The 25,071-nt window shown below is 39.9% G+C and overlaps 1 protein-coding gene and 1 pseudogene across 2 annotated transcripts in view; both read left to right on the top strand.

Annotated features, from left to right (window-relative positions):
* Positions 1–25,071, top strand: part of WBP2NL (WBP2 N-terminal like) — a 36,837-nt gene that overhangs the window by 5,820 nt on the left and 5,946 nt on the right. The window contains exons 2-6 of one of the 2 annotated variants that reach the window (XM_060306621.1): positions 6,329–6,437; positions 6,695–6,836; positions 7,004–7,096; positions 11,563–11,673; positions 20,664–21,033. In XM_060306621.1, coding sequence (XP_060162604.1) covers positions 6,329–6,437; positions 6,695–6,836; positions 7,004–7,096; positions 11,563–11,673; positions 20,664–20,968 — 760 coding nt within the window. In that variant the 3' untranslated portion in view covers positions 20,969–21,033. Of the gene's footprint in view, positions 1–6,328; positions 6,438–6,694; positions 6,837–7,003; positions 7,097–7,506; positions 7,595–11,562; positions 11,674–20,663; positions 21,034–25,071 lie in introns of those variants that run through there. The other variant, XM_060306622.1, reaches the window with a different exon arrangement.
* On the top strand, positions 22,738–22,998 carry LOC115852527 (ATP synthase subunit f, mitochondrial pseudogene; annotated as a pseudogene).

Genomic DNA, 25,071 nt, shown 5'->3' with positions numbered 1-25,071 from the left:
CCACTTTCTTGCTTTTTTTAAAATGTTATTTATTTATTTATTTATATTTGGCTGTATTGGGTCTTTGTTGCTGCACGCAGGCTTTCTCTAGTTGCAGCGAGTGGAGGCTGCTCTTTGTTGAGGTGCGCAGGCTTCTCATTGCAGTGGCTTCTCTTGTGGAAGAGCACGGGCTCTAGGCAAGTGGGCTTCAGTAGTGTGGCTTGCAGGCTCAGTAGTTGTGGCGCACAGGCTTAGTTGCTCTGCGGCATGTGGGATCTTCCTGGACCAGGGCTTGAACCCATGTCCCCTGCATTGGCAGGTGGATTCTTTTCTTTTCTTTTTTTTTTTTTTTTGCGGTACGCGGGTCTCTCACTGTTGTGGCCTCTCCCATTGTGGAGCACAGGCTCCGGATGCGCAGGCCCAGCGGCCATGGCCCACGGGCCCAGCCACTCTGCGGCATGCAGGATCCTCCTGGACTGGGGCACAAACCCGTGTCGCCTGCATCAGCAGGCGGACTCTCAACCACTGCGCCACCAGGGAAGCCCTGGCAGGTGGATTCTTAACCACTGCGCTACCAGGGAAGCCCAACATCCCCACTTTCATCCATAGTTTTAGTAATTTGAATTTTCTTTTTTCCTTGGTCAGTTTAGCTAAAGATTGGTACATTTTGTTGATCTTCACAATGAAGTAACTTTGGTTTCATTGATTCTATTTTTCTATTCTTTATTTCATTTATCTCCATTGTAATCTTTATTATTTCCTCCCTACTGCTAACTTTGGGTTTCATTTGCTTTTGTTTTTCTAGTTCCCTAAGGTGGAAAGTTAGATTATTAATATGAAATCTCTCTTTTAAAAAATGTAGGCATTAAAAGCTATAAATTTCACTCTTAAGCACTGCTTTTGCTGCATCTAAATAATTTTGGTATGTATGCTTTTGCTTTCATTTAGATCGAAGTATTTTCTAATTTCACTTATGATTTCTTCTTTGACCCATTGGTTGTTTAAGAATATGATGCTTAGGGCTTCCCTGGTGGCTCATGGTTGAGAGTCCGCCTGCCGATGCAGGGTACACGGGTTCGTGCCCTGGTCCAGGAAGATCCCACATGCCACGGAGCGGCTGGGCCTGTGAGCTATGGCTGCTGAGCCTGCGCGTCCAGAGCCTGTGCTCTGCAACGGGAGAGGCCACAACAGTGAGAGGCCCGCATACTGCAAAAAAAAAAAAAAAAGAAGAAGAATGTGATGTTTAATTTCCATATATTTGTTACTTTGTCAGATATCCTTCAGTTATTGTTTTCTAATTTCATTCCATTGTAGTCATAAAAGATATTTTGTATGATTGCAGTCTTCATAAATTTCGTGAGACTTGTTTTGAGGCCCAACATATGGTCTATCCTAGAGACTGTTCCATGTGCACTTGAGAAGAATGTGTATTCTACCTTTGTGGGGGGAGTGTCCTTATATGTTAGGTCTGGTTGAATTTTGTTAGATGTATCCATGCTTATCATTGTTGTATCTTTTTGATGATTAACGCTTTTAGTATTATAGAAGATTCCTCTTTGTCTTGTAATAATTTTTTTTCACACACACTGTATTTTATTTTTACAAGAGATAAATAAGTCTATGTTTTTCTGATATTAGTATAGCCACTGCAGCTCTCTTTTGGTTACTGTTTCATGGAGTATCTTTTTCCATCCTTTTACTTTCAACCTATTTGTGTCTTTAGATCTCAAGTGAGTTTTTGTAGACAGTCTATAGCAGTAATATGTTTTAAAAAAAATATATTCTACCATTCTCTGCCTTTTAATTGGAGACTTTAATCCATTTAATTTAATGTAATTATTGATAAGGAAGAATTTAACTTCTGCTCTTTTGCTATTTGTTTTCTATATTTCTTATATCATTTTTGTTCCTCAATTCCTCCATGAGTGCTTTTTTGTGTTTAACAGATATTTCTTAGTATACCATCTTTATCTCTCTTCATTTCCTTTGCTGCATGTATTTTACTTATCTTCTTTGTGGTTGCCCCACAGATTATGTTTAACATCTTAATTTATAACAATCTAGTTCAAATTAATACCAACTTAGTTTTAATTATATGCAAAAACTTTACTCCTACATATCTCTGCCCTCTTATATTGTGATTGTCACAAATTACATCTTTATACATTGTGTGCTCATCATTATAGATTTATAATTATTGTTTTATGCAATTGTGTTTTAAATCATATAGGATGAAATGAAATGAACAAACCCAAAATTCATTAATATTGATTTTTAATTTACCTATGTAATTATCTTTCCCAGTGTTTTTTATTTCTTTGTGTTGATTTCATTTACTGTCCAGTGTCTTTTTATTTCAGGCAGAAGGAGTTCCTTTAACATTTCTTATATTTCAGATCTAGTAGTGATAAACTCTGTCAGTTTTTGTTCACTTGGTAATGTTTTAATTTTTCCTTAATTTTTGAAGAATAGTTTGGCCAGATTTAGAATTCTTGGTTGACAATTTTTTTTTCCTTTTAGCACTTTGAATATTTCATCCCATTACCTCCATATTTTCTGGTGAGAAGTTAGCTGTTTGTCTTATTGAGGATTCCTTGTGCATGATAATTTTCTTCTCTTGCTGCTTTCAAGATTCTCTGTATTTGGCTTTCAGCAGTTTGATTGCAATGTGTCTCAGTGTGGATCTCTTTGAGTTTATCCTACTTGGAGTTTGTTGAGCTTGGATGTGTAGATTCATGTATTTCATTAAATTTGGGAAAATTGTGGACATTATTTGTTCAAAAATTCTTTATTCCCCCTTTTTTCCTCTCCTCTCCTTCTGCCAGTCGCATAATACATACGTTGATATGTTTGATTGTGTTCCACAGGTCTGTTAGACTCTGTTCCTTTTTCTTCATTCTTTTTTCTTTCTGTTACTCAGGTAGTAACTATTCATCTCAATTGACCTATCTTCAAGTTCACTGATTCTTCTGCCTGCTGAAATATGCCATTAAGTCCCCCACTACTGAACTTTTTATATCAGTTATTATAGTCTTCAACTCCAGAATTTCTGTTTGGTTCCTTTTTATAATTTCTATCTTTTTATTTTTGTATTCTCTACATGATGAGACATTGTTTTCATCCTTTTCCTTAGGTTATTAAGTCGTTGTTTCTTTTAATTTTTGAATATATTTTAAATAGTTTATTTAGAGTCTTTGTCTAGTGAATCTAATTTCTTGGCTTCCTAAGGGGCAGTTTCAATTAATTTTTTAAAATAAATAAATTTATTTATTTATTTATGGCTGCTTTGGGTCTTCATTGCTGCGTGCTGGCTTTCTCTAGTTGAGGAGAGCAGGGGCTACTCTTCGTTGCAGTGTGCAGGCTTCTCATTGCAGTGGCTTCTCTTGTTGCGGAGCATGGGCTCTAGGCACGTGGGCTTCAGTAGTTGTGGCTCACGGGCTTCAGTAGTTGTGGCTCGTGGGCTCTAGAGTGCCTGCTCAGTAGTTGTGGCGCACGGGCTTAGTTGCTCTGTGGCATGTAGGATCTTCCCGGACCAGGGCTCTAACCCGCGTCCCTTGCATTGGCAGGCAGATTCTTAACCACTGCACCACTAGGGAAGTCCCATACTTTCTTGTTTCTTTGCATGCCTCATGTTTTTCTTTTGTTGAAAACTGGACATTTTTAAAAATTATAATGTGGCAACTCTGGAAATCAGACTCTCCCTCTTCCACAGGGTGTTGTTGCTGCATATTGTAGTTATTGTTTAGTGATTTTTCTGAACTAATTTTTTTTTTTTTTTGTGGTACGCGGGCCTCTCACTGTTGTGGCCTCTCCTGTTGTGGAGCACAGGCTCCGGATGCGCAGGCTCAGCGGCCATGGCTCATGGCCCCAGCCGCTCCACGGCATGTGGGATCTTCCCGGACTGGGGCACGAACCCGTGTCCCCTGCATCGGCAGGCGGACTCTCAACCACTGCGTTACCAGGGAAGCCCCCTGAACTAATTTTGTAAAGTCTATATTCTTTGTTATGTGTGGCTAATGACATGTGTGGCCTCTTTTATGTTAATTTAGAGGCTAGCTAGTGATTTGACAGTTTACTTGTATGTTTGGAACAACAACAACAAAATCCCAGCCTTTGCAGATGGCCTGTGTGTGTGTGTGTGTGAGTTGGAGCCTGTCTTTATCACTCAGCTAGGCAGTTTAAAACTCTGTCTTAGCTTTCACTGCCTGCTTGAGCAGAGCAGAGCCACTGTCAACCAGAGGTAACAGTTTTGGGGCCTTCTCAGGTTTCTTCTGAGCATGAACTCAGCCCTGAAAATGTATGTGTGGTGCTTTCTAGATTCCCATGAACATGTCAGAGGTTTTCAAAGCCTTTATTCCTCAAAGTATCTCATTTCCCAGTCTTTCCTTCCTCACTTTTCAGTTTTTTTATTGTTTGCCCAAAATGTCATTCTTTGCTCCAGATAGCAGCTCTAACACATTTGCCTTGAAATGTTTTTGACAGATGTGCCCTAGGTAGCTGCCTAAGTCCTAAGAGAGTTCTGAGTTAGGCACATGCCCTTAGAGCTAGTCCTCCAGGAAGCCACTGGACAGGTCAAACCACAATAAGGTCTGTTCTCCTCCGCCCAGGAGTGGGCACCTATACTGAGAATATGGGTTGTTGTTGTCAAAGCTGTTGCCAAACTGGGGAGTGGAGGATAGTACTAGGGTAAGTTAAAGTGCACAGAACTCCCTTATTGACATTCAACTATTTTTTTCTTGATTAAACATTCCCCTAGTTGCTATAAACTTTTGATTAGATTCTAGAGTTCTAGGCTGACCTTTAGAGTTCCTTATTCCACCATTTTTGCTGACATCCTATTTTTTCATAGTCTCTTAAAAAGCCCTTTTTATCCATACACCACCATCCTAGTTCCAGTTCTTATTACCTCATATCGCAACATTTTTAGGAACTCTTAAATGGATCCCTCTGACATACCACCACTTCCTTGATCATGTGACTTCCCTGCTGAGACAGCTGTAAGTCACAGTTCTGCCTTGCCTATTGAATGATGTCTCCAAGCTCTAGTCCCAGCATGATTCCAGCTTTATCTCACTATTCCTCCCAGTCTCACTTCCATGCTGTTTTGATGAATCCACATAGGTAGGCTGCTCCCAAGTACGCAGTTTTCTTTCCACTGCATACCTCCATTAATGCTGTTTGCTCCCCATCAGGATTTTCCCCTACCCTCACTTCTGCCTACTGAAACACTATTCATCTCTTAAGAATTGGCTCAATGGGACTTCCATGGTGGTCCAGTGGTTAAGACTCTGCACTCCCAATGCGGGGGATCCCTGGTTGGGAAGCTAAGATCCTGCATGCTGCATGGCATGACCTAAAAAAAAAAAAAAAAAAAAGAATCAGCTCAAATGTCAACCTTTCTGTAAAGTCATTCCTAATTACTTCAACCAAGAGCTAATCTCTCCTTCCACCAAACTGCCATGATATTTTTGTTCCATTTATGTGATGTATGTCATATATTTTTTGCATTATTACCTAAATTCATGTTTTCATTCACTCATTCTTTCAATATTTAGTAGCACCCACTTATATATTTATAATTTATATATATAAATTGCTAAGAAAGGGAAAAAACCCAGTAGGATTCTATGAGTAAGAATAGGATGAGCCCAAGTTTTTCAGGTTAGGAGCGCAGGGAGAACATGACAGACAGAGGGAACATGTCAGAGCGTTCGGGAGCACTCTGCGTGTGCCTAACGTTCTTTACCAGAGTCCAAGAAACATTTCCGTTAACAGAGTGCTTTATACCAACTGCACAAGAAGTAGAAGAATTAATGAATATACATTAAGAATAGAATTAGGTTTGATAAGAAAGAAGAACCCAATGGGACTTCCCTGGTGGTCCAGCGGTAAAGAATCCGCCTTCCAATGAAAGTGAAGGTGGGTTCGATCCCTGGTTGGGGAACTAAGATCCCACATGCCGTGGGGCAACTAAGTCCATGAGCCTCAACTAGAGAGCCCTCGTGCCACAGTGAAGAGCCTGTGAGCCACAATGAAAGATAACGAGTGCCACAACTAAGACCCAACGCAGCCAAAAATAATAAATAAATTAATTAATTAATAAAAGAGTGGGGGAACTAATTTTTTTAAAAAAAAGAACCCAATGATAAAGAAGAAGAATAAGTGTGAATTGTCAGAGAATAAGATCATTTAAATTCCTTTCTATTTTAATAAAATAGTAGTAGCAGTAGCAGCAGCAAGTAACTTTTATTAAAATCTCCCTCCAGGCTAGAAACTATGCTACGAGCTCTGTTTGTATAATTTTATATAGATTCTAAATTGTGTGCTGTCTGCCCTGTCTTTTCTGCAGTGTCTTGAAGCAGAGTCAGGATGTGGACCTCTCCTTCCTACAGCAACCAGTGGGATATGATCTCTTTAATGGTACAAAAAGAGGAACATTGTTTCTCACTTCATACCGGGTAATTTCTACTTCTACTTTGATCTGATTAACTCTACATTTTTCCTTAAAATGGAGAGAGGTTAAACATTGACTTTCAAAGTATTTTAAACCATTTCTCCTTTGAGATTTTCCATGTTGAAGTGTGATGGAAGAAAATTGGTCATGCTTCTCAATTAGGCCAGAATGCCAAAGCAGCCTTAACTTCAGAATTGCTCTTATATGTCTCAATCCATGGATAAATTGCATTCCTTTTCCAAAGTTTCTTTTCTCTCTTAGGTGATCTTCGTGACTTCACACTTAGTCAGTGACCCCATGCTTTCTTTTATGATGCCATTTGGTCTGATGAGTAATTGCACCATTCAACAACCAATCTTTGCCCCCAACTACATTAAAGGAACCATTCAGGCAGCTCCGGATGGTAAGTGTCCCCCCTCAGAAGTGTATTTTTTCTCAAAAGCTTCCAGAAGGTTTAAGATTCAGACTTGGCCCCTGCTTCATTGGGTAGTGCTTCTCTTATTGTTTGTGGCAGTCCTTCTGTTACAGCATGCCAGCCTCTTAGTGAGTGTGTGCCGTTTCTTCCTCCAGGTGGCTGGGAAGGACAGGCTATTTTTAAATTATCCTTCAGAAAAGGAGGTGCCATTGAATTTGCCCAGCTGTTGATGAAAGCTGCCTCTGCTGGTGAGCGATGCTTATAAAATTATCAAGCACTTTGGGGTTTGGGGGCCTGTGTAATTGAAGTAAGACTGTTAGCTAGTGAAGACTTCTGGCCTCTGTGGTCAGGCGGTTGATATTTGCACATGTATTCAGCGGGCATTTCCTGAGCCTACTGACTATGTGCCAAGTAACATACTATGTGCTAGGAACACAAGATTTAGTCCCTCCCTGTCCTGAAGGAGTTTGCAGTCTAATGGGAGCTTACCGTCAGACACCTGAACAGCTAATTATACCTGATAGTCTTTTGTCCACTTAAGTGCCGGTCTCATGTATCACTGAGTAGTCTTGTTTTCGGTAGCGTGGCCTTGGCTCTTCTTCCTCTGGCATGGCTTTTTGTCTTCTCTCCTTTCTGACTTTGCCTTTGCTTCTCTTAGGTTTAATTCCCATCTTCCATGGGACTAAAGCATGGGAAGAGGTACCATCAAGCCCTGCAGCACTGATCTAATGGATGTACCAGAGGATACAAATAATCTTTTTATGTTATATTTTAATTCAATCTAGCCTCACTTTATATCCCTCATTCTCTCACCTTTTGTACTCCAATCCAACTGGGTTTCTTTGTGCCTTGCCCTCCCACCTCTGAGCCTTCATGCTATTTGCTCTGTCTGGAATGCTCTTCCCCTTTCTCCCTTGCCTTCTCCACTCCCAACTCCAGTCTAGTTGAGACAAACACAGTCCAGTAGAGATAGACATATGCAAATACATTATCCTATCTTATGGCATGTGCTGTAATAGAGGCATGGGCAAAGTTCTGGGGACACACAGACGAATGTAATGAATTTTCTACCTTAGAAGACTGACTGGATCATGATGCTATAGACCATAGTCAAGTGTATAAGAGATAGTCTAGGGAATTCCCTGGCAGTCCAGTGGTTAGGACTCGATGCTTTCAGTGGTTGGGGATTGGCCCGGGTTCCATCCCTAGTCAGGGAGCTAAGATCCTGCTAGCCACATGGCCGAAAAAAAAAAAAAATGAGTATAAGCGATAGTCTAAATTGGAGAGGAATTGAGTTCAACTTTAGACATAGTAATTAATACTAGCTAACACTTATTGAATGCTTATCATATACTGGGCAGTGTTCCAAGGCCTTTACATGTGTTAATTTATTTAATCCTCACAAAAACTTATGATGTAGGTTCTATCATTATCCCCAATGTATAGCTAGGGAAACTGAGTCAGTGATGGTTATATAATTTCTCAAGGCTATACAGTTAGCAAGTGGTGGAGCTGGAATTTGAACCTTAAACATACTCTCTCTCTTTAAACTTTTCATTTTGAAAAAAAATAAGATCTATAGAAAGTTTTAAGAATATTACAGCGAACTCACATGGACCTTCATCTAGATTAACCCATTATTAACATTTTCCTACATTTGCTTTTTTAAAAATAATAAATTTATTTGTTTATTTATTTTTGGCTGTGTTGGGTCTTCAGTGCTGCATGCAGGCTTTCTCTAGTTGCGGTGAGTGGGGGCTACACTTCATTGTGGTGCACGGGCTTCTCATTGCGGTGGCTTCTCTTGTTGCAGAACACGGGCTCTAGGTGCGCGGGCTCAGTAGTTGTGGCGCGTGGGCTTAGTTGCTCCGCGGCATGTGGGATCTTCCCAGACCAGGGCTCGAACCCGTGTCCCCTGCGTTGGCAGGCGGATTCTTAACCACTGCGCCAGCAGAGAAGTCCCCACGTTTGCTTTATGTTATTCTTTTTTTTTCCTGCTTTTGTTTGAACTATTTGGGAGTAAGTCACAAAGATCATTTCCTTCATTTCTAAATATTTCAGTGTGTATCTCCTAAGAACAAGGGCATTCTCTCATCTAACCTCAGTGTGCTTATCAAATCAGAAAATTTAACATTGAAACAATACTATTGATTATTCAAATTCAAATGATTGACCATTACTATTCCTAATTCTAATAGCATTTTTTTTTTCCAATCCAGGATCTAATCCCAGATCACATATTGAATTCAGTTGTCCTATTTCTTTGGTCTCCTTTAGTCTGCGCTCAGCCTTTCTTTTTGTCTTTCATGACCCTGACATTTTAAAAAGAATACAGCCTTATTGTTTTGTAGAATATCCCTTAATTTGTGTTTGTCTGTTTCCTCATGATTATATTCAGGTCATGTATTTTGGCAGGAATACTGTATAAAAGATGTTGTGTCCTTTTGAGCCTACACTCTTAACCCCTGCACCATATTAAGTGTGAGGTACACAAGCTGCTAGAGGCAGTAGACATGCAGCTTGGAGCTCCAAAGATGCACTGTATCAAGACACTGATTTGGAAATCCTCAGCACATCGGTCATCTCTGAAGCCATGTGAATGATGGGCTCATTCAGTGAATTAAGGATGGTATGCCAAGGGTCCTCAATATTTAAAGGATAGGTAGGGAGGGGTGACCTTCAATGGAGATTGAGAAAGGGCTGACTGAGAGGTGAGAGAAGAATCAAGTGAGTTCATTATCCTGGAAGTCAAGGGAGGAGAAAGGTTCAAGCATTACTGGGTAGTCATCTGTCAGCTGCTGGAGAGATGTTTGGTAAAATGAAGACTGAAAAATGTGCATTGCATGAGGAAATTTGAGGTTTTTGGCAGAATTATCAAGAGATTTCAGTGAACTGCTGGAGAAGAGGGGTGATGAAGAACGATGTTAGAGAAAACTGAGGAGTAAGAAAATTTGTTGCAGTTACTGTTAAAAATACAGTGCAAATATATAAAGGCCAAGGAGTTCACAAGCTGTACCCAACTGGCAGCTCTTCATGGTCCAGAGGGCAGACAGCATCTGGAAGCCTGACATTGGATAACAGAGTGTCCTACAGACAGAGGGAGTGTAGCTATGAAGAATCCGGGTCAGGGGACACTTGGAAATCCAGTTCCCCTTTGCTACAGATGTCTGGGGAACTCGGGACAATTGCATTCTGGGTCTTGAATTCACTCTTATTTTTGGCCTCACAGTACTGAGGGGGCTTATTTTTAGGATTATGAGATAAGGGTCAGGCAACTTCAGGGGATTCTCTTCGTGCTCTCATTAAGTTCTGCTTCTTGGCCTGCAAAGGTAGGTCAGTGTCTCAGCCATTGCACAGCCACTTGGAAAGGATTTAGGCAACTTATATGAACTTGGCCCAATGTCTGAAACTGCTCTGGGTCTGATTATGTCATGGTTTAGGTGTGGAAGCCTATGCCTACTCCCCTGGCAAGAGTCAGGTCTTGTGAATGGGCTTCCTTGAGGCCTTTGGAATTAAACACCCATCATGCATCATGAGCTGATTATATGACCAGGAAAGATTCCTTTCGCCTCAGCAGAGTTGCTTTGTCAGGGCTCTTTGATTTAAGTTTTTAGCAAACATGTATTGAGTACCTATTGTGTGCCAAACACTAGGAGCGACAATTGGGAACACAACAGTGAACGAGACATAAGTACATAGTCCCTGCTTTTGTTAAACTTACAGTCTAGTGAGAGTCATATAAGAAATAAGCAAACATGTAAGTGAATAAAATAATGACTTATTCTGAAAGGGGATACTAATAGAATATTGAAAGGGAGGGTAACAGGGAAGGATGACAACTTTAGATTCAGAGTGAATTAGTTAAGATAATGCTAGCTATTGAAACAGATAAACCCCAAATTATCAATGGCTTAAGATAATGGATATTACTGCTTATATAAAGGCCAATCAGCAGGGGTGAAAGGGGGCTCTGTTCCACATAGCCCTTCAGGGACCCAGGGTAATAGAGTCTCTGCCATCGTTAACACATGGCTTCCAAGACCTCTTTGGGTAGCGAGCAGAGAGGGGAAGAGAGTAAAGATCTCACCTGGGAAGTTTTCATGGGTCAGGCCTGGAAGCAGTGTACATTACTTCTGGTCATATGCCATAGGCCAGAAATTAGTGTGGCAGGCTGATAATGGCTCCCAAAGATATAATCTGTGTCCTAATCCTCAGAATCTGTGAATGTTACCTTGTTTGTAAAAAAAAAAAAAAAAAAAAAAAGCCTTCTCAGATATAATTAAGGATCTTGAGATGAGGGGATTACTCTGGATTATTCAAGTGGACCTCAAATACCATCAAAAGTGTCCTTTTAAGAGAGAGGCAGAGGGAGACAAACAGAAGTGCTTTCTTTAGTACTGCCATTACATTGGCCTTTAATAGACTTGCCAACTTGATAGAATTCTCACTTGGAAATTTTTTCTGAATACCTATCATGGTGGGTGTTATGCTAGGCCTTCAATAAGCACAGGCAAATATACACAATCACTGCCTTCAAGAAGCATACAGTTGAGGACAAGGGCAATGTATATTTTTAATCTCGTATCCTGGGGACATTGTTGGACACACAGGTAAGGTGATGGTTAATACTCTGTTAATTATTTGGTTGCTAGCTGCTGTACATCTGACTTAAAAGAATTAAAGAGTCCCTATTTTGCCAAACTTGTCTTCTCAGCTGCCAGAGGAATTCCACTTGGAAGTGTAAATTACTGGTTCGGCACTTCAGGACCCTATATAATTACTGCACCAGGGGGCATGATGTGCACCCAACAGACGCCTTGTCCAGGTAAGATATGGCATGGAGGTTCTTCCTGGGAGGTGGAAAGGTACGCCAGGGGCTCAAAGATCTATTCACTGCTACCTTGCCTCCAATTCTGCTGCAGAAGAAGCAGCAGAGGTTTGGGGGGCTGGAAAATGGTTGAGTCCATGACTTCATTTCCAGACTAAAACTCAGTGGCAAGTCAGTAAATGACAGGCTTCCATTTCAGGTTTACTTTTAACTATAATGTACAAATATGGAGCATACCTGGGCAACTCCCATCAGTGGGAACAGCCACTTCCTGCTTACAGCCTGAGCAGAAACATGTGATCTTGCCAACTTCCCCCTTCCCCTTTCACACAAGCACAGCCATCATGCTTGTGCCATGCCCTTCAACCTCACCGAGGACTCCAGTCCTCGGCTTTATGCCCTGTACACTTTCCTTTAACAGTCGTGCCTGTCCATAGCTGCTGAGTCATGTTCCCAGGAGACATAGATCAGTGATTCCCAACTACGGTCCACAGTCTGTTGGTGGACCACAAAAAGTCTCCTAACAGGTTACCAACAGACCCCCAAATGCAGGCTGTCTCTTGGGTTCTCCTTGGAGCATGACGTACATGTCCATCGGCTTATTTAGTTTTGTATACAGCTGAAGGATAGTTATCTATAGTCTTAATAGTTACCTTAGTTTTTAAGGGTTACTAAAATCTAATATTCAAGATCTAAAAGTAAGTGTTGCTAAAGTTTTATAAAAACGTTTTTGAGTTGAAATTCACATAACGTACAATTAACCATTTTAAAATGTACAATTCAGTGGTATTTAGCGTATTCACAATGTTGTGCAACCGCCAGCTCTCTCTAGTTTCAAAAGTTTTTCAGGACTTCCCTGGCAGTCCAGTGGTTAAGACCACGCTTCCACTGCAGGGGACGCAGGTTTGATCCCTGGTCGGGGAACTAAGATCCCGCATGCTGCGTGGCGAGGCCAAAAAAACAAAACAAAACTTTTTCATCACTCCATAAGAATACCCCATACCCACTAAGTAATCATTCCCCATTGTCCCCTCCCCACATCTCTTGGTTTCCTCTAATCTGCTTTGCGTATTCTGTGTATATCACATAAAAGGAGTCAAGCAACATGTGACCTTTGTGTTTGGCTTATCTCACTTAGCATAATATTTTCAAGGTTCACCCAAGTTGTAGCATTATCAGTACTTTATTCATTTTTTGTGACTGACTAATATTCCATTGCATGTATCATAGTTTGTTATCCATTCATCCACTGATTAACATTTGGCTTGTTTCCACCTTTTGGTTATTATGAATAATATCTCCTACAAACATTTGTATATAGGTTTCCAGGTGGAGATAAGTTTTCATTTCTCTTGGGTATATACCTACATTTGGAATTATTGGGTCATATGGTAATTTAATGTTTAACTTTTTTGAGGAACCACCAAACTATTTTCCACAGCAACTGTACTGTTTTGTATTCTCACCAGCAATGTACAATTTCCTATTTCTCCACATCCTTGCCAATGCTTGTTACTTAACTTTTTTTTGCTTGTTGTTTATATTAAAGCCATCCTAGTGATTGTGAGGAGATATCTCATTATAATTTTAATATGCATTTCCTTGATGATAAATGATATTGAACATCTTTTCATGTGCTTCTTGGCCATTTGCATATCTTCTTTGGAGATATATCTATTCTAGTCCTTGCCCATTTTTAACTTGGGTAGTTTGTCTTTTCATTGTTTGAGTTGTAAGAGTTCTTTATATATTCTGGATATCCTTATCAGATATGGGACTTGCAAATATGTTGCCCATTCTGTAGGTCATCTTTTACATTCTTGAGAATATCCTTTGATGCACAAAAGTTTTAATTTTTGATGAATTTATCTATTTTTTTCTCTTGTTAGTTGTGCTTTTGGTATCAAATTAAGAATCCATTGCCAAGTCCAATGTCATGAAGATCTACCCCTATGTTTTATCTAAGAGTTTTATAATTTTGGCTCTTATATTTCAGTTATTGATTCATTACGAGTTATTTTTTTTTTAATTTTAAAGAATATTTATTTATTTGGCTGCACCGGGTCTTAGTTGTGGCACATGGGATCTTTGTTGCTGCATGCAAGATCTTCATTGTGGCATGCAAGATCTTTTAGTTGCGGCATGCAGGATCTAGTTCCCTGACCAGGGATCGGACCCGGGCCCCCTGCGTTGGGAGCATGGAGTCTTAACCACTGGACCACCAGGGAAGTCTCTATGAGTTAATTTTTGTATATGGAGTAAGGTTAGGGTCCAGCTCTGTTCTTTTGCATGTGCTTATCCAGTTGTCCAGGAATCATTTGTTGAAGACACTATTCTTTCCCCACTGGGTGGTCTTGGCACCCTTGTTGAAAATCAATTGGTAATAGATGTTTAGGTTTATTTCTGGACTCTCAGTTCTATTCCCATTGGTATATGAGTCTATCCTATGCCAGTACCACATTATTTTGATTACTGTAACTTTGTAGTAAGTTTCAAAATAGGGAAGTGTGAGTCCTCCTATTTTGTATTTCTTTTTCAATATTGTTTTGGCCATCCATGGTCCCTTATAGCTCCATATGAATTTGAGAATCAACTTTTACATTTCTGCAAAAAGACCATTAGAATTTTGATAGGGATTGCATTTAATTTGTAGATCAGTTTTGGGGGAATTGCTATCTTAATTTAATATTGTCTTCTAACCCATGAACATAGGAACTCTTTTTATTTATGTAGGTCTTCTTTAATTTATCTCAGTAACGTTTTGTAGTTTTCAATGCACAAGTCTTTTTTAAAAAATATTTATTTATTTATTTGGTTGCACTGGGTGTTAGTTGCAGCATGCAGGATCCTTAGTTGTGGCATGCGAACTCTTAGTTGCGGTACACATGTGGGATCTAGTTCCCTGACCAGGGATCGAAGCTGGGCCTCCTGCATTGGGAGCGTGGAGTCTTCTCAATGCACCACCAGAGCAGTCCCAAAGCACAAGTCTTTTACCTCCTTGGTTACATTTATTCCTAGGTATTTTATTCTTTTGGATAATATTGTAAATGTAATTGTTTTCTTAATTTCCTTTTTGGATTGTCTATTGCTATAATTATGGTTTTTTAATTAAACTTTTTATTTTGAGATAATTGTAAATTCCCATACATTTTTGGAAATAATACTGAGATATTCTTTATACCTTTTACCTAGTTTCTCCCACTGGTAACATTTTGCAGAACTATAGTATAATATCACAACCAGGGTATTGACATGGATACAATAAAAATGCAGAACATTTACATTACCACAAGGATCACTTCTGTTTGTCTTTTTATAGCTACACCTACTTTCCTTCCTCCCCCTCCTCTTTAACGCATGGCAACCACTAATCTGTTCTCCATTTCTATAATTTTGACATTTCAAGATTGTTATATAAATGGAATCATGTAGTATGTAAGCTTTTGGGATAGACTTTTTTCACTCAGCATTATTCCTCAAGATTCACCCAGGTTGTTGCATGTATCAATAATTTGTTCCTTCTTTTTGTTGAGTAATAGTTCATGGTATAGATGTACAACAGTTTGTTTAACCATTCAGCAGCTCAGGTATATCTGGATTGGTTGCAGGTTTTGGTACAGGTTTTTGTGAGAACATAAGTTTTCATTTCTTGCCCATTAGGATGGCTGCTATCAAAAAAAAAACCAGTAAACAACAAATGTTGGCAAGCATGTGGAGAAATTGGAATGCTTATATACTGTTGGTGGGACAGCCACTGTGAAAAATAGTATGGAGGTTCCTAAAAACATTTTTAATGACCCAGCAATTCCACTTCTGGGTATATACCAAAAGAATAGAAAGCAGGGTCTAAGAGACATTTGTACACCATGTTCATAGAAGCATTATTCACAATAGGTAATAAAATGAGTTAGGAAGTGTTCCCTCATCTTCAATTTTTTGGAAAAGTTTGAGAAGGATTGGTATTAGTTCTTTATGTGTTTAGTAGAATTCAGCAGTGACACAATCAGGTCCAGGTGTTTTCTTTGTTGGGAGATTTTTTAAATTATTGATTCAGTCTCCTTACTAGGTCTATACAGATTTTCTGTTCCTTCATGATTTAGTGTTATCGGTTTTAGGCTTCTAGGAATTTATCCATTTCTTCTAGGCTATCCAGTTTGCTAACATACAGTTGTTCATAGTAGCGTATTATAATCCTTCTTATCTCTGTAGAATCAGTAGTAATGTACCCACTTCCATTTCTAATTTTAATAATTTGAATCTTCTCTTTTTTTCTTGGTCAGTCTAGCTAAAGGTTTCTCAATTTTGTTGATCTTTTCAAAGAACCAGCTTTTGGCTGCACTGATTTTCTCTATTGTTTTTCTATTCTCTTTTTCATTTATCTATGTTCTAATTGTTATTATTTCCTTCCTTCTGCTAGCTTTGGATTTAGTTTGTTCTTCTTTTCTTAATTCTTTAAGTTTTTAAGTTAGGTTGTTGACTTAGGATCTTTTTTGTTTTTTACTGTGATTTTAGCTATAAATTTCCCTCTTAGCGTTGCTTTTGCTGCATCCTTTGAGCTTTGGTATATGGTGTTTTTTGTTTGTTTGTTTTAAATATTTATTTATTATGTGGGGTGGTGGTGGGATGAATTGGGAGATTGGGATTGACATATATACACAAATATGTATAAAATAGATAACTAATAAGAACCTGCTGTATAAAAATATAAATTAGGGGCTTCCCTGGTGGTGCAGTGGTTGAGAGTCCGCCTGCCGATGCAGGGGATGCAGGTTTGTGCCCCGGTCCGGGAAGATCCCACATGCCACGGAGCAGCTGGGCCTGTGAGCCATGGCCGCTGGGCCTGCGTGTCCGGAGCCTGTGCTCCGCAATAGGAGAGGCCACAACAGTGAGAGGCCCACGTACTGCAAAAAATAAAAATTAAAAAAAATAATAATAATTAAAAACAAAAAAAAGCTCAAAAAATTTATTTATTTATTTGGCTTCAGCGGGTCTTGGTTGTGGCATGTGGAATCTTTTAGTTGTGGCATGCAAACTCTTAGTTGTGGCATGTGGGATCTAATTCCCTGACCAGGGATCAAACCTGGGTCCCCTGCATTGGGAACACCGAGTCTTAGCCACTGGACCACCAGGGAAGTCCCGGTATGTTGTGTTTTCATTTTCATTCATCTCTAAGTATTTTATAACCTCCCTTGTGAGTTCTTCTTTGATCCATTTGTGGTTTAAGAGTGCGGTGTTTAATTTCCACAAATTTGTAATTTTTCCAGTTTTACTTCTGTTGTTGATTTGTAAATTCATCCCTTTGTGGTCAGAGAAGCTACTTTGTATGACATCTATCTTTTAAAATCTATCCAGACTTACTTTGTTGCCTAATATATGTTCTATTCTGAAAAATGTACCATGTATACTTGAGAGGAATGTGTATTCTATTGTTGTTGGGTAGAGTGTCATATATTTGTCTGTTAGATCCAGTTGGTTTGTTGTATTTTTTATGTCCTCTATTTCCTTATTTATCTTCTGTCTGGTTGTTCTAGCCATCATTGTGAGTGAAGGATATTGAAGTCTACAACTATTATTGTAGTACTGTCTATTTCTTCCTTCAATTCTGTCAGTTTTTGCTTCATATACGTGATGGTCTGTCATTAGGTGTGTAAATGTTTATAATTGTTATATCCTTTTGCTGTACTGAACATTTTATTAATATGTAATTTCCTTCTTTATCTCATAATCTTTTTGATGTAAAGTCTATTTAGTCAGATATTAGTATAGCCACTTTTGCTCTCTTTTGGTTACTATTTACGTGGAATATCTTTTTCCAACCTTTTACTTTCGATTTATTTATGTCTTTGTATCTAGAATAAGTCTCATACACACAGCACGCAGTTGAATCATGAATTTTTATTCATTCTACCAATCTCTGTCTTTTGATTGGGGAATTTAATCCACTTACATTTAAAGTAATTACTGATGATGGGGGCCTTACTTCTGTCATTTCACTATTTGGTTTCTATATGCGTTATAGCTTTTTTGACCCTCATTTCCTGCATTACTGTCTTCTTTTGTGTTTAGTTGATTTTGACTCCTGATCTCTCTGACCTCCCTTCTATGCCCCCAGGACCCACGCAGCCTGGATGGGGTGGGTACCGGTCTGGGAGCTCAGCAGGCTCCCCGGCCTGAGTGGGCCAGGCAATCACCCTCCACTCCTCTCCTGCTCTTCCCAGAGAGTCCCTCCCAGCTGCTTCTCCTGATCTCCCCAGCCTCAGGGGCGCTGATCCTGTCTGGCCTCCACTTCTCCTCCCCCCTCAGTCCCCTATGACCAACTGGTTCACTTTGGGGTTCCTTCTGTCTCCTTGGGCATCAGAGTCCCCCACCAGAGGCTGGCAGGTGCCCTAGTTGTGGGGAGACACTAACTCCATGTCTTCCCACATGGCCATCTTGACTCCCACTACTCTCATTTCCTTTTGTTTATATTTCATAGCTGTTCTCTCTGTGTGTGTGTGTGTGTGTGTGGCTACCATGGGGGTTATATCTAGCATCCTAAAGTTATAACACTAATTTGAATTTTTACTGTCTTAACTTCAGTAACATACAAATACTCTGTACCTTTACAGCCCCTCTGTCTTCACCCCTTTCAGTTGATGTCACAAAATTCATCTTTATACATTGTGCCCCCCAAAACATAACCTAATAATTCTTTTAAATGCATTAGTCTCTTTAGTTATGTAGAAAACAAAAATGGAATTACAAACCATTGTTATAATAATATTAGCTTTTATAATTGCTCAATGATTTACCTTTATTGAAATCTTTATTTCTTCATATGGTTTCAGATTACTGTCTAGTGTCCTTTCATTTCACCTTGTAGGACTCCCTTAAGCATTTCTTGCAGGGCAAGTCTAGTAGTAATGAACTCCCTCAGCTTTTGTTTATCTGGAAACATCTTAATTTCTTTCTCACTCTCACAGGAGTTTGGCCAGATATAGGATTCTTGTTGGACAGTTTATTTCTAACCTCCAACGTTTCTGGTGAGAAATCTGCTGACTTTCTTATTGAGGATCTCTTGTATGTGATTATTCACTTCTCTCTTGCTGCTGTCAAGATTCTCTCTTTATCTTTGGCTTTTGAAAGTTTGATTATAATGTGTCTCAGTGTGGATCTCTTTGAGTTCATCTTACTTGGAGTTTATTGAGCTTCTTTGATGTTTATATTCATGTCTTTCATCAGATTTGGGAAGTCTTCAGCCATTATTTCTTCAAATATTTTCTCTACGTCTTTCTCTCTCTCTTCTTTTTCTGGAACTTCCACAATGTGTATGTTGGTCTGCTTGGTAGTGTCCCACTGGTCCCTTGGGCTCTGATCACTTTTCTTCAGTCTTTTTCTTTCTGTTCCTCAGTATCAACAATTTTTATTGTCCTGTAGTCAGGTTTACCGATTCTTTCTTTTGCCTATTCAAATCTGAATGTAAATTCCTCTAGTGAATTTTTCATTTCAGTTATTGTACTTTTCAGCTCCAGAATTTTTTGTTTGTTTCTTTTCTTGTTAGGTTTTCTATCTCTTTATTGATACTTGTATTTTGTTCATATACAATTTTCTTGACTTTCTCCACATTTTCCTTTAGTTCTTTGAGCATCTTTAAGACAGTTCTTTTAATGTGTTTTCTACATAGCTTAAACATAAATATGGATTATGGAAAAGTAACTTGACAGTCCATTCACACTGATACAGTCAAATCACTTAGGGAATGTAGCCAAGGAAATAAATAAAACTCATGTTTATTATAATATTAATTGGAAATTTGGAAGCAACATGCTCTCCAACAACCAGGGAGCACTTATCATAAGTAGCACTTATCAGCATGATAAAATATAGTCCAGCTTTTAATTTATGAAATACATTAATAATATAAAGAACTTTCTCATAATGTCAAGTAAAAAGAGCCAGATTTTTAAAAAATTGTATGGTTGTTATAATCATGATCGTATAAAAAAGATTAACAGAGATCCTACCAATAAATGCACCAAAATATTAAGTTTTTGTGTTTGATTATGGAATTATAGATGACTTTTAAAATTTTATCTCTTCTCTATTTCCCAAATACATATTCCTCATTGAGCATTTATTACTTTTGTATCATCAAAACAAACTTTATTAAGTATGTATCTGGGTACAACTATAAGTAATGTAGAGATATAACTATAGGGTTGTTTTCATGTTGATTTGAATTCTTCCACAACAAGAAATGATAAAGCCTTCAGCTGGTGATGGCTGAAGAATATGGCTTCTGCATTGTTCTGCCTGAATTCTCTTCCTGTGTCAGTTTGCTTCAGTATTATTATTATTATTATTTTTAATTTTAATTATTTATTTATTTTTGGCTGCATTGGGTCTTCATTGCCACGCAAGGGCTTTTCTCTAGTTGCAGCATGCAGGGACTACTCTTCATGCAGTGCAGGGGCTTCTCATTGCGGTGGCTTCTCTTGTTGCAGGGCACAGGCCCTAGGCGCATGGGCTTCAGTAGTTGTGGCACGTGGGCTCAGTAGTTGTGGCTCACAGGCTCTAGAGCACAGGCTCAGTAGTTGTGGCTCACGGGCTTAGTTGCTCCGCAGCATGTGGGATCTTCCCGGACCAGGGCTTGAACCCGTGTCCCCTGCATTGGCAGGCGGATTCTTTTTTTTCAGTACGCGGGCCTCTCACTGTTGTGGGCTCTCCCACTGCGGAGCACAGGCTCCGGACGCGCAGGCTCAGAGGCCATGGCTCATGGGCCCAGCCGCTCTGCGGCACGTGGGATCTTCCCGTACCGGGCCACGAACCCGTGTCCCCTGCATCGGCAGGCGGACTCTCAACCACTGCACCACCAGGGAAGCCCGCAGGTGGATTCTTAACCACTGCGCCACCAGGGAAGCCCCAGTATTATTTTTTATCTTCTACCTCCTTCTTACTTATTCCTTGTCTACTCTAAAAAATGACTAACTGATATTTTTCCTTCTCAGCATACCCAGTTGTGGTCTACAGACCCCCACCACCAGGATATGGAGCATCACCTGTGGGATATGGAGCCCCGCTTGGGGGATATGGAGCCCCACCTGCGGGATATGGAACCCCACCAGTGACATATGAAGCCCTCCCTGCAGGGTATGGAGCCCCACCAGCTGGAAATGAAGCCCCACCTCCAGCATATGAAGCTCCACCTGCTGGAAATAGAGCTGCCTCTCACAAATCTGTGGCAGCCCAGCCGGAGGTTTCTCTTCCATCTACCTCATCTTCTCAGGCTCATTTACCACCTTCTAAGAAGTAAACATTGAAGACTCACCAAGCAAAGGGCACCCTAAAACTGAAGTCACAATAACAAGGATGACTCAGGTATGTGGTTAAAGGCCTGTCTCAGATAGCTGTCACACCCTTTGGAAAGGCAACCTTAGAGGGAAGATGAAGCTTTACTTCCATGCCTAGATTTTAGAGGCAGAGTCAACTCTTGATTAGATGGGCTAAAGGAGAAGTAGAATTGTAGAGCTAATTCTCCAATAATTTGGTGTACATTGGGCTGCATTTTTTTTAACATGCCTTGAGTGAGTGTGGAAAAAATGTCCTGCATTTTCCCCTCCCTCATTCAAGAAACATTTATTATGCTCATTTTGCTAGGAACTAAGATATATATTTAAAAATATCAACTTGAACACTTTGTTGTTTTTCATAGCATTATTTATATTAGTGAATGGATGGGACAACTTAAATTTTCAGTAGTGAGAGAGAATTTCACAAGTTATGGTATATCCATACAATGAAATATTATGCAGCCATTGAAAATGATATCTAGAGGTAGGGGAAGCCTTCTATAAGAAGACCAAAAACAATGAAGAAATAAAGGAAACCAGTGATAAATTTGACTATAACAAAATTTGAAACTTCTATATGACCAAAGTTAAAAGATAGGCAAGAGACTAGGAGAAACTGATTTCCAACATATATATTAAACAAACAAATAGTTTGTAGTCAGAATATATGTACTTCTGCAAATCAACCCAAAATAAAAAATGGACAAAACATGTGAATTCTCAATTAACTGAGGCAATAGCATGACCAAGAATCATTTGAAAAGATGTTTGTTCAACCTGATTAGTGTTAGCTAAATGTAACTTGAAATGAGAATTTTTATCTCTAAAGATTTACAAACATTAAAAAGATTGAGACAGGGACTTCTCTGGTGGTCCAGCAGCTAAGACTCCGCGCTCCCAAGGCAGGGGGCCTGGGTTCGATCCCTGGTCAGGGAACTAGATCCCGCATGCCACAACTAAAGATCCCACATGCCACAACTAAAAAGATCCCGTATGCCACAACTAAAGATCCTGCATGCCAAAACTAAGACCTGGCACAGCCAAATAAATAAATAAATACTAAAAAAAGAAAATGATTGAGACAATTGACAAGGTGACTTCCACCTCGGGCCTTTTTCTATGTTCCTTGTTGGGAGCTGCCTGTAAGTGGCATCCATCCAAGCGAGAAACTAGCATAGGTTGCTGTGAAATGACTGTGCAGAGGTAGCCCCAAGCTGGCAAGGGATGGTCTGGGTTTTCTGGACTCTGTTTTTCTGGTAAAGGAACCCTGAGGACTGATCAGCTCTTGCAGGTCTAAAATCATGGCCCATGGACCAATAACATTCAAGTATGTGGCCATAGCGTTCTTTCAGCATGAGTGGGAATTCTCGACCTTGTTCAGAAGAAGTTGTACTGCAATGTGATGATGGAGAACTATAGTAACTTGGTCTCACTGGGCCATTCCATTTCTAAGCCAGACATAATTGTGTTATTGGAGCAAGGAAAAGAACCCTGGATGGTTGTGAGGGAAGAAACAAGAAACTGGAGTACAGGTTTGGATTCAAGTTATAAAATAATCAGTGATAGAAAAACGTTTATACCTGGAAAACATTCATCTCTTCTTCTGCATCAGAGAATTCATAGTGGTGAGAAAGCCTATGAAGATGAAGAAAGTCGGAAGGCCTTTAGTGATGCCTCAGACTTTGTTCAACATGGAAAAGTTGATATTGGGGCAGACAGCCAGGACTCCAAGATGGAATCAGTTGTACCACTGAAGAAGCAGCTCCTGAATGTCAAACTAAGGGAGCTGGCAAGCTGGATACTAATGCGGGATTTCATCCTTAAAGGAACTGCTGGAGCGTTTCAAAGAGGTTATTACTGGTATTACAAGTATTTCAACATGAAGAAAGGGAGCATTGTAGGGCTTTCTATGTTGCTGGCAGCTTATGTGCTTTTCAGCTACTGCAGTTCTTACAAGGAACTTAAACATGAGCAGCCAAGTGAGTACCTCTGAAGAGGGCACACTCTGCATTCCTGACTATGACTTTTGCCCGGCACCCCTGAATCCTTTCATATCCTGATGCAGAATTAACACCCAAGAAAAGATGACTGGTTAAAAAAAAAAAAAAAAAGGTCTCTCTTAGCAACTTTCAAGTATGTAATACAGTATTATTAACTATACTCACCATGCTGTACATTACACACCCGTGACTTATTTATTTTATAATTGGAAACTTGTAGCTTTTGACCACCTTCACCCATTTCACCCACTGCCTCTGGCGACCATCAATCTGTTCTCTGTATCTATAGCTTCAGTTTCATTTTTTTGTTTTTGATTTTTTAAAAAAATTTCACCTATGAGATCATACAGTATTGGTATTTGTCTTTCTCTGTCTGACTTCACTTAGTGTGATGCCCTCGAGATCCATCCATGTTGTCTCAAATGGCAGGATTTCCTTCTTTTTACAACTAATGTTTGATTGTATATGTGCCACATTTAAAAAAAATCCATTCATCTCGTGATGAACTCTTGTTGTTTCCTTGTCTTGGCTATTGCAGATGGCGCTGCCTTGAACACTGGGGTGCAGATATATTTTCTTTTATTTTTATTTTTAATAAATTTATTTATTTTATTTATTTATTTTTGTCTGTGTTGGGTCTTCGTTGCTGCGCACGGGCTTTCTCTAATTGCGGCGAGCGGGGGCTACTCTTTATTGTGGTGCGCGGGCTTCTCATTGTGGTGGCTTCTCTTGTTGTGGAGCACGGGCTCTAGGCACATGAGCTTAATAGTTGTGGCACGTGGGCTCAGTAGTTGTGGCTCGTGGGCTCTAGAGCACAGGCTCAGTAGTTGTGGCGTATGGGCTTAGTTGCTCCGTGGCATGTGGGATCTTCCCAGATCAGGGCTTGAACCCGTGTCACCTGCATTGGCAGGTGGATTCTCAACCACTGCGCCACCAGGGAAGCCCCAGATATATTTTCAAGATAGTGATTTTGTTTCTTTTGGATTGTTGACTTAAGAAAAAATGTACAACATGAGAGTTGTGAGTTAAATTTTATTTGGGGCAAAATGAGGACTATAGCCTGGGAGACAGCATTTCAGATAGCTCTGAGAAACTGCTCCAAAGAGGTAGTGGGAGAGGTCAGTATATATGTGATTTTGGTGAAGGGGGAGTACATGCAATCAAGTACATATTTTTTTTGCAGAAGGTTACTGCTAGTCACGAGGAGCAGACATCACCCTGAAGGATTTTAGTGGGAGATATAAGAATTGGGCTCATAAAATCAGCTCCTGAAAATACCTAACTATCTGAAGACCTGTTCTGCCAGTTTTCCCAGAGCACAGAGAACCTCATGTCTGCTCTCCAGCCTGAAATCCTTTCAGGGGGTGTTGAAAGTCAGCAGATGCAGCAGCACATTATTTAATCCTTGTAGAGGTAGATGGCAAGTGCCAATTTGTATTTGACAGGATGAAGGCCAGGAAGTGGATCTGCTGGGTTATATGGTAGTTCTAGCTTTGATTTTTTGAGGAACCTCCATGCTGTTTTCCGTAGTGGCTGCACTACTTTGCATTCCCTCCAGCAGTACATAAGGGTTCCCTTTTCTCTACGTCCTTGCCAACACTTGTTATTTCTTGTCTTTTTGATAGTGGCCATTCTTACAGGTGTGAGGTGATATTTTATTGTGGTTTTGATTTGCATTTCCCTGATGACTGGTGATGTTGGGCACCTTTTCCTGTGCCTGTTGGCCATTTGTATGTCTTCTTTGGAAAAATGTCTATTCGGAGCCTCTCCCGATTTTTTTTTTTTTTTTTTTTTTTTGCGGTACGCGGGCCTCTCACTGTTGTGGCCTCTCCCGTTGCGGAGCACAGGCTCTGGACGCGCAGGCTCAGCGGCCATGGCTCATGGGCCCAGCCGCTCCGTGGCATGTGGGATCTTCCTGGACCGGGGCATGAACCCGCGTCCCCTGCATTGGCAGGCGGACTCTCAACCACTGCGCCACCAGGGAAGCCCCCCATTTTTTAATTGGATTGTTTGTTTGCTTTTCTATTAAGTTGTATAAGGATTTTTAAAAAACATATTCTGGATTG

The sequence above is a fragment of the Globicephala melas genome, chromosome 10, assembly GCF_963455315.2.
Source record: "Globicephala melas chromosome 10, mGloMel1.2, whole genome shotgun sequence".
In the NCBI taxonomy this organism is placed as follows: Eukaryota; Metazoa; Chordata; class Mammalia; order Artiodactyla; family Delphinidae; genus Globicephala; species Globicephala melas.
Note: the sequence above shows the minus strand (reverse complement) of the source record. Positions and strands in the feature narration are given on the sequence as shown.